This window comes from Dendrobates tinctorius, unplaced genomic scaffold, assembly GCF_039654945.1.
Source record: "Dendrobates tinctorius isolate UK_male_01 unplaced genomic scaffold, ASM3965494v1 ptg000209l, whole genome shotgun sequence".
In the NCBI taxonomy this organism is placed as follows: domain Eukaryota; kingdom Metazoa; phylum Chordata; class Amphibia; order Anura; family Dendrobatidae; genus Dendrobates; species Dendrobates tinctorius.
In genome coordinates this window covers 9,726,286-9,743,713 of record NW_027361876.1, presented here as the reverse complement: position 1 = coordinate 9,743,713, position 17,428 = coordinate 9,726,286, and the positions used below count along the sequence as shown (strand labels likewise).

Genomic DNA, 17,428 nt, shown 5'->3' with positions numbered 1-17,428 from the left:
CAGCATTCTGGAGGTGAAGACACTTCTGCAAACCATGCATTCAGAAGCAAGATCTTCGCCAAACCACACCTTTTTCAGGTCTGTTGTGGAGCGCATGGAAACGCTCTCTCCTGCCCAGCAGATGCATGTAATGCATTCGTGCCACGGTGCTCTACAGCAGGTTACCTCCCAACCTCCACCTCCCACCACTGTAGTTCCTCCACCTGCACCCCCTCCAGCCACTTTCCATCCTCCCCCTCCTATTACATCTGCACCCCCTCCAGCCACTTTTCATCCTCCCCCTCCTACTACATACCAGCAACCTGCCCAGTACCAGCAACCTCCCCAGTACCAGTCATCTCCCCACTTCCAGCAACCTGCCCCGTACCAAACTCCTTCCCCGTACCAAACTCCTTCCCCGTACCAAACTCCTTCCCCATACAACTTTCCATCAACATCATCTGCTCCTACAGTCCCTGCCCAACCCTCCACTCCACCACCCACCACCTCTTCTGCTTCCCACATGTCCACCCATTCTGTAGTTTTTTCCACACCTTCACCTCTAACTGTTCCTTCCCCACCACGATCCCAGTCCTCTCTCCACACACCCAGTGTCGAAGTGTCCCGCAGCCCCTCCAGCAGTATTTCCACCCCACAATACACAGATTTGTAATGTGTGTTTTTTAATAAAAATGCCCATTGGGTTTAAAACCTTTATTAAAAAAGTTTTTTGCACTTTAAAAACATTTTACAAAAAAAAAAAAAAATTTTAAATAAAAGTTAAATTATCGTTTCACAATGGTTGTCTGTCTTTTCTTTCTGCGGCGAACTATGTTTAAAAAAAAGGTTAAATACAGGGTATTTCAAAGGTAAAAAGGTATTCAAAACCAGGTATAACTGTGGGTAAATTTTAGCTTTTTGCCACAGTTGTGTTCCTGGTTGTGTTTGAAGCAAAGTATTTCACCTAAAAAGTTGTGTTTATTGTTGGTGATTTCCTAACAATGTACACAACTTTTGTTAAAAGGTGAAATACTTTGCATAAAACACAACCAGGTACACACCTGTGGCCTAAAGCTAAAAATAGTAGACCATGACAAGATAGCCAACTTTGGTTGGCAAAGGTATATACTGTTGGTCCAGAAGGTACACAAGTTTGGTTAGGGCACAAATCTTTCACACTCTGTCATCCTGCCAGTGTACTCTGCCTTGAGGGGCCACAAGGGTCAATTTTAAAAACCGGATCCGGCGTAATCCGTCGAAAAAACGGATAGAAAAACGGATGAACCGGATGAGACGGATCCGGTTTTGTCTGTCAAGAACAAGACCGATCCGGCAGAAAACCGGATCCGGCACATCAGGTTTTACAAAACATTTGCCAGATCCGGCATTCCGGCACGACGCCGGATCGTGCCTGACGCCGAAAACCTGATGTGTGAAAGTAGCCTTAGGCAGCCAGGCAAAATTACATTAGCCTGCTCAAAGATGTTTCAGTGGTGTGGGAAATTATGTTGGGCATGTTTTTTTGTGCAGTGCATCGTGCTCATCCGTGCGCATGCGTCATGCATACCTATGTTTAACATGGCGTACATATGGTATTGTGTTTGCATGCGTTCGTCTGCGTTTTCGTGCACATGCGTTCTTTCAAGGCGTGCATTTAGACACGCCAGATGCAACCTGTTGCATTTTTGGGTCCGTCCAAAGGTGTAAAAAAACGCATGTGTTCGGTTGTGCACGGAATGTGTCATAACAACGTGTTACAGTCTATGGGAATGCAGGCGTGCGCATGTGTTTTACGAGTAAAACATGTGTAGACACTGGTTTAACACCTAGAGAACCAATGCACATAAAAAACGCAAACGCATGCAAAAACACATGCGTTTTAATTGCACACGATGCCCTGCGCAAATAGGCGCAAATGTGAAACTAGCCTTAGGGAAATAACAATAACATTGAAAAGTTAAAAAAAGTTTTAAAAAATATGAAAAAAAATCCTAAAAGCTCAAATCACCCTCTTTTTCCCTCATTGAAAAATATGATAATAAAAAATACACATATGTGGTATCACCACATTCAGAAAATTCCAGTCTATCAAAATATGAAAGCCAGTATCCCAATCAGTAAACACTGTAAACAAAAAAAATAATAGAACGCCAAATTTATGTTTTTTTGGCTGCAGCAATTCAACATAAAAGGCTGTAACAAGTTATCAAAAAGTCACATATATCCCTAAATGGGACTAATAAAAATGATGCCTTGCCCTGCAAAAAATAATCTATCACACAGCTCCACTCAAAAAATAAAAAAAAGGTTTTTTTCCAAAGTTATGATTTCTTTCACCACTGAAACAATAAAAAAAACATGTTTAGTATTGCCGTAATCATATTGATGAGAATCATGTTGCATGGTCACTTTTACCACAAAATGTACACCATAAAAACAATTCCCTAAAACAATTTGAATTTTTTTTTCACAATTTCAATGCACTTTGAATTTTTGTGGTAAAATAAATGGTTTCATTCAAATAATAAGCCCTTTTATGTCTATGTGAACAGAAAAATAAAAGAGTTATGGAAGAAGGCAAGGAGAACATGGAAACTGGCCTTGGAATGAAGGGGTTAATAGTAATATTTCAATATTACATGGCTGTTGCAATATATGCTTCCTTTGGCTGAAATGTTTTCTGGCAATTTTTTTATTTTTGTAGTTTAACAGATGTTTCTTGTAAACACTATTAACAAAGCCATTCTTGCAAAATCCTTTTTTGGCCATTATTTTGAACACTACTGGGTTTGGAATTATCTCTTGGAGATGACCTCTAAAGCTGGAGTCAAACATAGCGACTCACCAGCGATCCCGACAACGATATCAACGTGTCAGGATCGCTGGTGAGTCGCTATGTGATTGCTGGTGAGCTGTCACACAGACAGCTTCACTAGCGATCAACACAGCCCGGCGTTGCTGTGCTCGTTAGTTACCAGCGCGCTGATGCAGGGAGCTGGTAACTAACGTACACATCGGGTATCCAAGGGACGTGCGTCCCTTAGATACCTGATGTGTACGTTAGTTACCAGCTCCCTGCATCAGCGTGCTGGTAACTAACGTACACATTGGATATCTAAGGGACGCACGTCCCTTGGATACCCGATGTGTACGTTAGTTACCAGCAGATCGCTGGTCTCCCGCCTGTCACACGCAGTGATGCGTGCTGGCCAGCAGGAGACCAGCGACAAAAGAAATGTCCAGCGGTTTCCTGCAGCGATCAGCGATACCGGCAGGGGGGACGGTCTCTGATCGCTGTCACACACAGCGATCTCGCTGGTGAGATCGCTGTTGTGTCACAAAACTTGTGATTCAGCAGCGATCTCACTAGCGAGATCGGCATGTGTGACGGGGCCCTAAGAGTTATATATCTAAAACAAATATTAACTAAAGAACAGACTTTAGCACAATTCACAACCTTTAACCCCTTCACGACATGTGCCTAAGGGTGGTTTCACATCAGCGCTTTTTAAGCGCACGCACGGCCGGGGGTAGCTCCGCCCCCGAGCCGGCTCTCTGCCCGGCGTGCCCGCCCCTTGCTTGTAGCGCCGCCTCCTAGCGGACAGCGGCGCCTGCGATCGGCGCACCCTATCTTTAGCATAGGGTGCGCAGATCGTGCGCAGGCCGTGCGCTAGTTACGCTTTGACCTGCGCTGCGCACTTTTGACGGTGCGCCGTGCGCGCCAAAATCCGAAAAGGTTGATTTTGGCGCGCACGGCGCACCGTCAAAAGTGTGCAGCGCAGGTCAAAGCGCAACTATCGCACGGCCTGCGCACGATCTGCGCACCCTATGCTAAAGATAGGGTGCGCCGATCGCAGGCGCCGCTGTGCGCTAGGAGGTGGCGCTACAAGCAAGGGGCGGGCACGCCGGGCAGAGAGCTGGCTCGGGGCGGAGCTACCCCGGCCGTGCGTGCGCTTAAAAAGCGCTAATGTGAAACCACCCTTACTAGTACAGCGCATGTTGTGTCTCTCCCTTTAATGTGGGCTCTGGTGCTGAGCCCACATCTTTCCCAGCACATGTCAGCTGTTTTTAAATCCCACTCATCGGTGACCCCGACACGTGATCGCAGGTCACCGATGGGTTGGTATGACAACCAGAGGTCTCCAGCAGACCTCAACAGTTGGCATAGCCAGATTGCTATGAGCGCCAAATCGGTGATCGGCGCTCATAGCAAGTGAGGTATTCTGCTACATACAGATGATCTGATCATCGCCTCTATGTAGATGAGCTGATCAAATGCAGCTTCTAGTCTCCCATGGAGACTATTGAAGAATGCCAAAAGTAAAACAAAGTTTTAAAAAACATAAAAAAATTAAAAATATATAAAAGTTCAAATCAACCCCCTTTTGCCCCATTCAAAATAAAACAATAAAACAAATTCAAACATATACAATTGGTATAGTTCAGAATCACCCGTTCTATCAGCATAAAAAAAGAATTTACCCGATCGGTAATCGGGGTAATGAGAAAAAAATTCAAAACGCCAGAATTACGCTTTTTGGTCGCCGCAACATTGCAATAAAATGCAATAATGAGCGATCAAAAGATCGTATCTGCACCAAAATGGCATCATTAAAAACATCAGCTCAACACTCAAAAAATGCTTACTCGGCCCCAGATCACCACTTAAATAAAAAAGAACCTAGACATATTTGGTGTCTATGAACTTGTGATAACCTGGAGAATGATAATGACAGGTCAGTTTTAGCATTTGATGAATATGAAAAAAAAGTCCAAAAAACAGTTGTGGGATTTCACTTTTTTCAATTTCACCGCACTTGTAATTTTATTTCCCATTTTCAAGTACACGATATGGCAAAATCTATTGTGTCATTCAATAGTACAACTCGTCCTGCAAAAAACAAGTCCTCACATGGCCATATTGACGGGAAAATAAAAAAAGTTATGGCTCTGGGAAGAAGGGGAGCGAAAACAGAAAGGCAAAAGCAAGAAAAGGCTCCGTCATGAAAGGGTTAAAGATTTTCTGGAGCAGATTGATGGTCCCACTATGATTAGGTTCACACATACTAAACCCAGGCAAATCTTGGTGTATGTATCCTAGAGTTGTTTTTGTGAAAAAAAAATGTACTTTTGTTACATTGCAATTTGTAATTTTTGCAAGCATTTTATGCAACATCTTAATACAACTGAAGTAATTGGATTAAATTAGTTACATTAAGACCTGTAAAGTGTGAGAAGATATTATAAATCTTTTAGGCACATAAAGTGAAAGTCCTCAGGCAACTAATGCTATGCCGGTGCTTACGGGTTTGAAAGGTCAATGCATTAGCCAAGACATCATGACTTCACGGCATACACGTTGACCTTTCGAGGCGCATGCCTGGAAGCCTCGACCTAATGTGAGAGGCCCGGAGATCTCAGCACAGCCGACGGTGATCCAAAGATGCAACAAGAACTGGCCAGGTGGTGGTGAGGAGCAGAGGGGCTGGAGGGATGAGCGGTGAAGAGAGTATAAGGATTTCTTTAATTTTTACATAATATTATTATTATGCCCTAGGGTCTAGAGAGACAGGGCATAACAAGGGACACTAGATTTATAGAGAATCACATTTCTCAGTAAAAGCCATGTAAACGGGCTAGTTCAATTTTATGTGATCCGCTCATCTCTAATATCTATGATATGTTAGAAAATAAAAAAAAATGTCCAAATGTGCAAGTAATGGTGCAAATACCCTTTAATTTTTAGCATTGTGATGTTAGATGTAGCCCTTGAGGCCATGTTGACCTAAACTACTGGTGATAATCATGTCAATGCAATGCAATGGAGTTCCTCCCTTATGGAAGGTGCATTTATTTGTTTTTTTTATTATTATTTATTTTGCACTAGACTTTTCCTTTGCTATAGCTAATACAGTTTTTATTATGGTATTTACTGAATAACTTGAAAGGTTCCAGAATATCTTACATGAAGGTTTTTCAGATTCTTGAAGTCATCATCCTTTATTTCAGTTATCTTGTTGTTCTGTAAGTCAAGTAAAGTTGTGTCTGCAGGAATATTTTTGGGAACTTGTTCTAGACCTGAAAAAAATAAAGTTGATTAAAATCTGCATTTTTTATATTTAAGCAAGCACAGCTCTCTTTGTAAGAAATGCTATATTCAACATTAAGGACATTCAGCAATAAATAAATCATATTCATAACTGTAGTCAGTAGAAGTGATTCGGTCCATGAAAATTGAATTGACCATTAGAATATTGAATAATTCCTTAATATTGATCTATTATGCTAACTTACATAATGCACCAAAATGCAGGTCAACCAAAGGTCAATCACAGTCATTTCTTCAGGCATAATCATTTTTAGTAATTTGTTAAGATACATTAGAGCAGTTAACCCCTTAACGGCCAGAGGTATTTTTGATATTGCATTTTCATTCTTTTGTTCTCCTTCTCCTTTTTTTGTCAAAATGGCCATGTGAGGGCTTGTTTTTTGCGGGACGAGTTGTTCTTTTGAAAGACACAATTGGTGTTACAATGTTGTGTACTCGATAATGGGAACAAGATTCCAAGTGCGGTGAAATTGCAAAACAAGTGCAATCCCACACTTGTTTTTTGTTTTGCTTTTTTACAAGGTTCACTAAATGCTAAAACTGACCTGCCATTATGATTCTCCAGGTCTTTACAAGTTCATAGACATCAAACATGTCTAGGTTCTTTTTTATCTAAGTGGTGAAAAAAATTCCAAACTTTGTTAAAAAAAATGCGTCTCCATTTCTCGTGATCTCGGGTTGGATGAGGGCTTATTTTTTGCGCTCTGATCTGATTTTTTAAATAATACTATTTTGGTGCAGATATGATCCTTTGGTCACCTGTTCTTGCATTTTGGTCGCGGCGACCAAAAAACATAATTCTGGCATTTTAACTTTTTTCTCACCTCGCCATTTAACAATCAGGTTAATCTTTTTTTTTATTGATAGATTGGGCGATTCTAAATGTGGCAATACCAAATATGTGTTTGTTTGATTTATTCTATTGTTTTATTTTGATTGGGGCGAAAGAGGGGTGAATACCTCACTTGCTATGAGCGCTGACTACCTGGTGGCACTCATATCAATCCGGCAGTGACAAACATAGAAGTCTCCAGGAGACCTCTGGTTGTCATACCAATCTATCTATGACCCACGATCATGTGACGGGGTCACCAATGGGCAGATTTCTGGCACGGTTGCCAGAAGCGCATGTTAAATGCTGCTGTCAGAGTTTGACAGCAGCATTTAATGGGTTAATAGCCATGGATGAATCATGATTCCACCCGTGGCTGTTCCGGACACATGTCAGCTGTTCAAAACAGCTGACATGTGCTGGGAAAGATGTGGGCTCACCGCTGGAGGGAGGGATTCCGACATTAGCGTACATTTATGCCCGATGTCAGAAAGGTGTTTAAGGAGTTGTCCCTATTCAGAAAATCCCTGTTCCCTGGCACAGTATTTTTTTATCAAATTTAAATAAGTAAATAAACTGAGCTTTATTTACCATCCCTAGGTCCAATGCTAAGTCTCCACTGCCACTCCCTGTGTCTGGTATTGGCTGTGGAGCAGATGTCCTGTCTACAGTGTTGTAGCCAATCAGTGTGCGCAACATCTCTGCCCATGCAGAAGAAATACCCTATGCAGAGTTGCTTGGCTTCTCTGAATGACTGCTGCACTGTTGACATGACATCTGTGTTTCTTCCAATACCAGACACTGGAAGCAGCGGTGGAGACTAAGCACTGGTCCTGGGAATGGTGAGTACAGAACTTTTTTTATATAAGAAAATTTTGGCCAGGAATGAAAATTTCTGAGTGGGAAACAACTTCTTTAAAGTTCCTTATTAAACAAAAGTCAGCTGGGTAATCAACTTATTTCCTCCGGTCTGGACTCTTTAAGAGCTTATTCACATGTTGCATTTTTGCCATGATTTCCACACATTTTTTCTCGCGTTCTTTTGCCAGCAAAAACCACAGTGTCTTATAGTAACAGCAAATGGAGTGAGATTTCTGAAGTCTCAAGCAAATGCTGCTTACTCTTAGCTTGTAGATTTGAAGCAGTTTCATATATGCGGCATGTCAATTGTCTCTTCTAATGTATGGGGAAACAATGCATAAAAACACATAAAAAAGCAAGCAAAAACAAGCTGAAAACACGTATATTAAGCAGTGTTTTTCCTGCCAAGAGACATGTTTTTGGTGCAGAAATGTCTGCTGCAAATACTTAACATGCACACATAGTGTAACCCCCGCTTTTAGCTGAAATAACAAGAGAGGACACATATGGCCAGTTATTCCTCTTACATTTTCCCTGCATGACTATTTATGTGAAAGACTAGATGGAGGTCCGATGCTATCGCATCGGGAGGGCGGTAATGTGATGATTGGGGCAGGTTTTGCAGCATTGAGAATCTCTCCCCCCATGTGCTCACCCACCTATCCACTCTCTCTTTCCCCATGTGCTGACTTCTATCTGTGCTCTCTTCTTTGACCTGTCTACCCATGTGCTATCCCCCTTGTCTGCTGTCTCTCTCCTTCCTGTGCTGTTCTCCCCTCATGTGCTGTCCCGTTTGAACTGTCTCCCTCCTGTGCTCTGTCTCTCACACCCCTGTGTCAGATCATGTACAGAACATACCACAGCTCCTTGGCAGGGGAGGAAGCAAAAGACAACACTTACATTACAGCAGAAGATCGCAGAGGATACATTTTGTGAGGTAAAATATTGTTTAAAAACAGTCAGTGAAATATTTTACCTCACAAAATGAATCCTGTGTAATCCCATGCTGTAATGTCAGTGTTGTCTTTTGCTTCCTCCACTGCCCAGGAGATGTGGTATGCGCCATACATGGTCAGACACAGACAATATTTAAAATGAACTTTCGCTCTTGGGAAAACCCCTTTAATGTGACCGGCTTCCTCTGGCTGTAGACACTTTGTGCATCTGCCACCGGAATCAGCCGAATGATTCACTGCGCCTGCGAGGAATTCGCGCAGGCACGGTGCGACGGTGTTGCGCTGGTGGTAACGCACAAGAGGCTGCATGAGTGTGTAAGTGTGTGTGTGTGTGTGTGTGTGTGTAAGTGTGCGTGTGTGTGTGGTGCAACAGTGTTCTGCTGGTGGTACCACACAATAGGTTGTTACCAGCAGCAGTTTCCATAATAAGACACCCATCACTTGGATGTCCCAATATGGCGGTCGGTGAATGTCCTCCACTTGGAATTCTGTGATACGGTGACATCTGGACAGAACAGGAAATGAAAACATTACAAGACAATTCTATAAATAGATGTGCAGACTAAGTTTCTGTGGCTTTGGATTATTTGTCTCTCAGGTAGTTGCTGCCTTAAGATGGCTATCCCCATAATTATGTAATGAAAATAGAATATAAAAAGCTACAATAAGAAAAGAAAAACAGTTGAAAATAAAAGAATGTTTCATTCTTTAGTTTTAATTTGTAAAAACAAATGTATAGACAATAGAGATGAGCCAATCTATTGAACTTGTAATTTGTCAGTCAAATTTTTCCAAGAAATTCAATTAGTGGGGAATGCAATACCGCAAATCAAAAGTAATTTAAGGCTATGTGCCCATGTAGCGTTTTTCAAGCGTTTTTTTTCCTGAGCAGAAACGCATGCCCTTGCCAGGGAAAACGCATGCGCTTTTTGACATGCGTTTTTGACGCGATTGTCAAGCGTTTTGACATGCGTTTTCCTATGCGTTTTTGCAATTACAGTGTATGTATGCGGAATCGCATGCGATTCCGCACAATTAATGAACATGCTGTGTTTTTTTCCGCTAAGCGTTTCCGCAGCGGAAAAAAACGCACCATTAGTACAACATGTGCGCTTTCCATTCTATTACATTAGATGCTTTTCTTAAGCATTTCCGCAGCAGAAATGCTTGTCTAAAAGCGCTGCGGAAATGCTTAAAAAACGCAACGTGGGCACACAGTCTAAGGCCTTCAATTGCCCTGAAAAACGTGTATGACACTGTTCACTTTCCCTCATACATTAAACTCTTACCCATGGCTAAGTTGAATGCATAGACCAGGCAAGAAGCTAAACCCATACCATAGAGCCATAGACTGTAACAGCCACGCCAGCAAGAGGGCACTCCATTCCACGCTCCCATCCACATCCACCTGCCCATGAAATGATCATGGAGAACTGATGGGTTGTATGTGACTGAGCTTCGAAGGAGACATTAATTTTTACTATACACAGCAATACACTATTGCTGTATATAGTATAGACGAGCAACCGATTTCAGGTTCTGTATAGGGGACTGACAAATACAGTAAAAATTAATAAAAATGCTTTTCAAAAATATGAAATCAAAACAAAAAATTTTAGTCATCCCCCTTTTACCTCAAAAGAAATAAAAATATTATGAAATTTTGTGACAATGCATCCTTAACCCCTTCACACCCGAGCCTGTTTTTGCCTTCGTGACCGGGCCAATTTTTTCAATTCTGACCAGTGTCACTTTATGAGGTCATAACTCTAGAACGCTTCAATGGATCCTACTGATTCTGACATTGTTTTCTCATGACATATTGTACTTCATGATGGTGGTAAAAAATTTTTGATATGAGCTGCGCTTATTTGTTAAAAAAATCTAAATTTGGCGAAAATTTAGAAAATTTTGCAATTTTCAAACTTTTAATTTTTATGCCCTTAAATCAGAGAGTGATATCACACAAAATAGTTAATAAATAACATTTCCCACATGTCTACTTTACATCTGCACAATTTTGGAAACATAATTTTTTTTTTTTAGGAAGTTATAAGGGTTAAAAGTTGACCAGCGATTTCTCATTTTTACAACAAAATTTGCAACACCATTTTTTTTAGGGACCACCTCACATTTGAAGTGAGTTTGGGGGGTCAATATAACAAAAAATACCCAAAAGTGACAACATTCTAAAAACTGCACCTCCCAATGTACTCAAAACCATATTCAAGAAGTTTATTAACCCTTCAGGTGCTTCACATGAATGAATGGAATATGGAAGGAAAAAATAAACATTTAACTTTTTTTCACAAACATTTTACTTCAAAACCATTTTTTTTATTTTCACAAGTGTAAAAAGAGAAAATGAACCACAAAATTGTTTGTGCAATTTCTTCCGAATACGCAGATACCCCGTATGTGGGGCTAAACCACTGTTTGAGCACACGGCAGAGCTCAGAACGGAAGGAGCGCCATTTGACTTTTTCAATGCAGAATTGGCAGGAATTGAGATCGGATGCCATGTCGCATTTGGAGAGCCCCTGATGTACCTAAACAGTGGAAACCCCCCACAAGTGACCCCATTTTGGAAACTAGACCCCTTAAAGAACTTATCTAGATGTGTTGTGAACACTTTGAACCCCCAAGTGCTTCACAGAAGTTTATAACGTAGAGCCATGAAAATAAAAAATCATTTTTTTTTCCACAAAATGACATTTTAGCCCCCAATTTTTATTTTCACAAGGGTAACAGGAGAAATTGGACCCCAAAAGTTGTTGTCCAATTTGTCCTGAGTACGCTGATACCCCATATGTGGAAGAAATCTACTGTTTGGGCACACGGTGGGGCTCGGAAGGGAAGTAGTGACGTTCTGAAATGCAGACTTTGATGGAATGGTCTGCGGGTGTCATGTGCGTTTGCAGAGCCCCTGATGTACCTAAACAGTGGAAACCCCCACAAGTGACCCCATTTTGGAAACTAGACCCCCCAAGGAACTTATCTAGATGTGTGGTGAGCACTTTGAACCCCCAAGTGTTTCAGTGAAGTTTATAATGTAGAGGCGTGAAAATAAAAAAATCATTTTTTTTCCACAAAAATGATCTTTTAGCCCCCAATTTTTATTTTCACAAGGGTAACAGGAGAAATTGGACCCTAAGAGTTGTTGTCCAATTTGTCCTGAGTACGCTGCTACCCTATATGTGGGAGAAAACTACTGTTTGGGCTCACGGTGGGGCTCGGAAGGGAAGTAGTGACGTTCTGAAATGCAGACTTTGATGGAATGGTCTGCGGGCGTCATATTGCATTTACAGAACCCCTGATGTACCTAAACAGAGGAAACCCCCAATTCTAATTCCAACCCTTACCCCAACACACCCCTAACCCTAATCTCAGCCCTAACCATAACCCTAACCACAAACCTAACACCAACACACCCATAACCTTAATCCCAGCCCTAACCCTAGCCCTAACCCTAGCCCTAACCCTAGCCCTAACCCTAACCCTAGCCCTAACCCTAGCCCTAACCCTAACCCTAACCCTAGCCCTTGCCCTAGCCCTAGCCCTAACCTGTGTACCTGCTTTTTTCTTTTTTTTTTCTTTACTTTTTTTTATTTTTGTGACAAGATCGCTGCACTGCGATCTGACTCATAGTAACGCCACTTCTCCTCTGATCTCACACTGACAGATGATCAGAGGAGAAGCAGCGTTACTATGTGACTAGATCGCTGCCTGGCACACTGTAACGTGACTTCTCCTCTGATCTCACAATGACAGATGATCAGAGGTGAAGCAGCGTTACTGTGTGACAAGATCGCTGCCTGGCACAGCTGTGCCAGGCAGCGATCAGCTGTGCCAGGCAGCGATCTAGTCACACAGTAACGCTGCTTCACCTCTGATCATCTGTCAGTGAGATCAGAGGGAGAAGCCGCGTTACAATGAGGGAGATCGCCGGGAAACAAGTAGCTTTCCCAGCGATCGCTCCCATTGGCTGCTGTGACGCTGACGTCATCAGGACCTGAATCAATCAGGTCTCGATGACGTCGGGGGTCCCAGAATGCATTGTGCACCGGGATCCCCGCATTGTAAGGTATGTGGGGGTCCCGGGGGGCACAAAACCACCGACAGTAGATAAACGTCGGCGCTGCACAAAGCCCAGCAAGCGCCAACGTTTATCTACTGTGGGTGGTCGGGAAGCGGTTAAAAATCAAATTTATCAAAATATAAAATTTATTAACCCGATTGGTAAACACTGTAAAAAGAAAAAAAAATTGCATATTTTGGTATCAATACAATGCTGCAAAAAATGATATAAGAACATAATACAGTAGATATATAATGTCTGCACACCCCTGATATAAAGACATCTTTTTGTCATGTAAAGAATCATACCAAGAATCATTTCAGAACTTTTTCTACCTTTAATATCATTCAGAATCTGTACAAATCTATTGAAAAACAAACAACTTATTTTGAGGAAGAAAATTAAAGAAAATAAAATAATGTGGATGCGTAAGTGTGAAAATCTTATAATTGGGGATGTGGTTGTGTTTAGAATTGTCCAATCACATTTAAACTCAGCTAAAATAGTAGCCAGTACACATCTGCCATTATTTAAAGTGGTTTGGATTAATCCTGTTTAAAGGTTAGAATTTTTTAAACATTTCATTAATTGGATTTTAAAACAAAACCATAGTTTAAACAGCTTACCACAAAGCACAGGGATCTCATTGTTGAATTGTGTGACAAAACAAAGAACTGAATGTCCTTCAAAAATTGATGAACAGTTATGAAAAAAGGTCTGTTAGGCTGCAAATTGGCCTACAGCAACATTAAAGGAGCTGTAGGAATTTCTAGCAAGTACTGGTTGGGTACTGCATGTGACAAAAATCTCCCTTATTCATCATGTCTAGCCAGTGGGAATACAAAGAACAACATTCAAGCCTGGCTATGGTTTGCCTAAATCTTCATTGAGTCTGCCAAAACATGTGGGATATGTGTTTATGATTTGATGAGATTAACGTTGAACTTTTTGGTCATAATTCCGAAAGGTATGTTTTGATCAAAGCCAATTATGTGCATCACCAAAAGAAAACCATACAAACAATGAAGCATGGTGGAGGCAATATTATGTTTTGGGGTTGTATTTCAGTAGTTGCTAATGGGATTTCAGTCAAGGATTTGGGAATTGTCAACAGCTCAAAATATCAGTCACTTTTGCATAAAAACCTTCAGTGTTGTGAGTTCATTTTCCCCTTCACCATTGAGCTCTGATGAACTCCCTCTTCTGGTGAAGGAAGGTAGTGAGGCTGATTACCAAGCACCTGAGCAGGATGATGAGGACTGGGTGACTGGAATTGCTGACTGGATATAAGGCAGACGACGCCCTTCTGCCTTGCTGGTGATTTCTCAGAGGAATTCTAGGAGACCAGTCTGATTCCTGCTCCTCAAAAGCTAAGTTTTCTGCTCTGCTTTTTGCATTTGTGTTTTGGTTTTGTTTTGCCTTGTTTTTCTGGATTTCTGCCATTCCCTGCTGGGTGAGCTGAATTCCTTTTTGCTCTGTCTTCAGAAAATACCTGAGTACTGATATAGTCTTTTTGAAGCCTAGCGTCTTCAGGGCTTTTTTCCCTATCAGTTTGGCTCTTGTTTTGATAGGGATTTGGCGGATTGCAGACAGCAGCTTTTCTATCCTGTCCTATTTAGTTAGCTTGGGGCCCATCATTTACTCAGCCTATCTTTCTATCTGTGTGAGTGTTTTTTCATCTTGCTTCACCATCATTATATGTTGGGGGCTGCCTATTGCTTTGGGGTCTGCTCTGGGGCAGTGTAGATTTCCCTTTCTGCCTTTAGGCTATTTAGTTCTCTGGCTGTGATCGAGGGGTCTAGGGCACCATAGGAACCCCCCACGGCTACTGCTAGTTGTTGTTGATAGGTTCAGGGGTCTGCAATCCGATAGCTGCCTGTCACGTCGCCGTCAGACTCGGGGCCTGCTGTTCCACCCTCAGCCACTAGGAGGTGATGGTCTGTCACGCCGCCCTCGGGCTCGGGGCCTGCTGTCCGGGCCTCGGCCACCAGGAGGCGCCGGACTGACATGTCGCCGTCGAACTAGGGGCCTGCTGTTCCACCCTCAGCCACTAAGAGGCGACGGACTGTCATGCTGCCCTCGGGCTCGGGGCCTGCTCTCCAGGCCTCGGCCACCAGGAGGCGCCGAACTGACATGTCGCCGTCAAACTCGGGGCCTGCTGTTCCGCCCTCAGCTACTAGGAGGCGCCGTGGCTCGCGCCTGAGTGATGGCGGCAACAGTGAAAGGGCTTCTGCGCAGACATCTAGTGGACGCAGACTGCGCTCCTCTGTCAGTCATGAAGGGGTTGGTGCATCATCATCAGGTCTGGTCCTGGGGGCGGTCCTGATGACATCATCAGCCCGGGAGCCTGTGAGGGATGACCTGATCCCTCAAACACCTTGGGACTGGGCTTGCAAGACGCCGGATATATTCTTGGTTCCCCTGTGTGCTACTTAGTGATTGACTTCTGTTTGACTCTGACCTCAGCCTGGATTTCTGACCCTTCTATTGCCTGACGACTTTGTACTTCTGCTACTCTCCTGGTTTGTGACCTTGGCTTGGATATTCTGACTCTGCTACTTCCTAACGATTCTGTACCTCTGCCGCCCTCCTGGTTTTTGACTCTGACCTTGGCCTGAATTTGACTCTTCTATTGCCTGCCGTTTTTCCTACTTCCCTCTGACGACCGTCCTGCTCTGGCCGCTGCTCATATTCAGACAGCTACCTCCTGGGCTCTGTTGTAAATCCAGATCCCTGTATAGGGGTAAAGGGTATCAGTGCTTCTCGGGGTGTTGCCTGGCTGCAGCCCAGAACCGCAGACGGACGTTACATTATATCCGGCCTAAAATTAACTGCTTCTTGTATATATACCCAACATATACAAAAGCAGTCTCCCTGAACTTTTTTTTTTCCTCCTTCTGACGAGCTGATTTTTGGCCTGAACACCTGTTGCATTGCACAGCCTGGAAGATCACTCTCATTTTCCTGGACAACTATGCGGCAGTCTGGAGTCTTCAGGGAGAGAGCTGCACCTCAGAGATCCATGCTCCTGGGACGTCGGCCTCTGGGCAACTACTCTGGCTATGGTTGCCCAAGATCTAAGGTATTGCCCGCAGATGCGGCAAAAGTTTTATTACCTATTTCTCTTTCTTTTGGTCAGAAATCTCAGTGTTTGAACGCGTATGTGGATTGTGGATCTGAAGGAAATTTTATGGATACTTTGGCTGCTAAAAGTCTCGGTGTACCCCTATTAAGACTTAATGCCCCTATAAAAACTACTGCTATTAATGGCACACCCATTGTCCAGGAGGGTGTTAAATTTGTTACTGACAAAATCACTATGTCTGTGGGAGCGTTGCATACCAAGTTTATGTCATTTTTTGTGATGGATAATTTATCTGCTGCAGTCATTTTGGGAATGCCATGGCTACGCCAGCACAATCCAGTCATCGACTGGCACCTAGGCGATGTTGTACGCTGGAGTTCACACTGTCAAGATAACTGCATAACACTAGCCGTGAACTAAGTTAAAGTTAAAAACCCCCTCATACCGTTTGCTTTCAGAGACTATGAAGATGTTTTTTTCTATTGTAGATTCTGAGAAGTTACCCCCCCACAGAGAGTATGATTGCCCTATAGACCTGACTCCAGATGCCCGTCTCCCAAAATGGAGAATATTTAATCTCTTTGGTCCAGAGCGTCAGGCCATGAATGAGTATATAGCAGATAGCTTAAAAAAAGGGTTTATTAGACCATCCATTTCACCAGTTGGAGCCGGGTTCTTCTTTGTAGAAAAGAAAGATGGTGGTCTCAGACCCTGCATTGATTACCGGGAGTTGAACGCAATCACTATAAAGAACCAGTATCCGCTTCCACTCATCCCTGATCTTTTTAATCAACTAATAGGAGCCCGTTGGTTTACTAAACTTGACCTCCGGGGGGCATATAATCTGGTCCGCATAAGAGACGGGGATGAGTGGAAAACGGCCTTCAATACCCCTCTTGGCCATTTTGAGTACCTTGTAATGCCGTTTGAACGCAGTAACGCACCTGCCGTGTTCAAGCACTTTGTAAACGATATTTTCAGGGACATTTGTGGGGTGTATGTAGTCGTGTATTTAGATGACATTTTGATTTATTCTGCTGACCCTGTGACACACGCTCAACACGTCTGTTCTGTGCTGCAGAGACTGCGAGAACACTCCTTGTTTGCTAAACTGGAGAAATGTGTTTTCTTTGCTGAGGAGGTACAGTTTTTAGGGTACATGGTTTCAGGCAAAGGCTTTCGTATGGATCCTGCCAAGATCCAACCTATCAAAGCTTGGGTGCAACCCAAATCGCTAAAAGCGCTGCAGCGATTTTTAGGGTTTGCTAACTACTACCGTAAATTTATCAGGGGTTTCTCCGAAATTGCCAAACCACTCACGGATTTGACCCGAAAAGGGGCAGACATGGCTAATTGGAACTTTGAGGCAATTCAGGCTTTTGCTACGCTAAAAGAGTGCTTTGTGGCCAACCCAGTTTTGGTTCAGCCTGATCTAGAGTGCCCATTTATAGTAGAAGTGGATGCCTTGAGGTCGGAGTGGGAGCAGTGCTGTTGCAAGGCACTGCATCCCTCACTCAGCTTCGCCCAT

General features: G+C 42.9%; 1 protein-coding gene across 1 annotated transcript in view; it reads right to left on the bottom strand.

The window, feature by feature from the left end:
• Nucleotides 1–17,428, bottom strand: part of DCN (decorin) — a 185,671-nt gene that overhangs the window by 127,301 nt on the left and 40,942 nt on the right. The window contains exon 3 of the mRNA XM_073554277.1: nucleotides 5,945–6,057. Coding sequence (XP_073410378.1) covers nucleotides 5,945–6,057 — 113 coding nt within the window. The remainder of the gene's footprint in view (nucleotides 1–5,944; nucleotides 6,058–17,428) is intronic.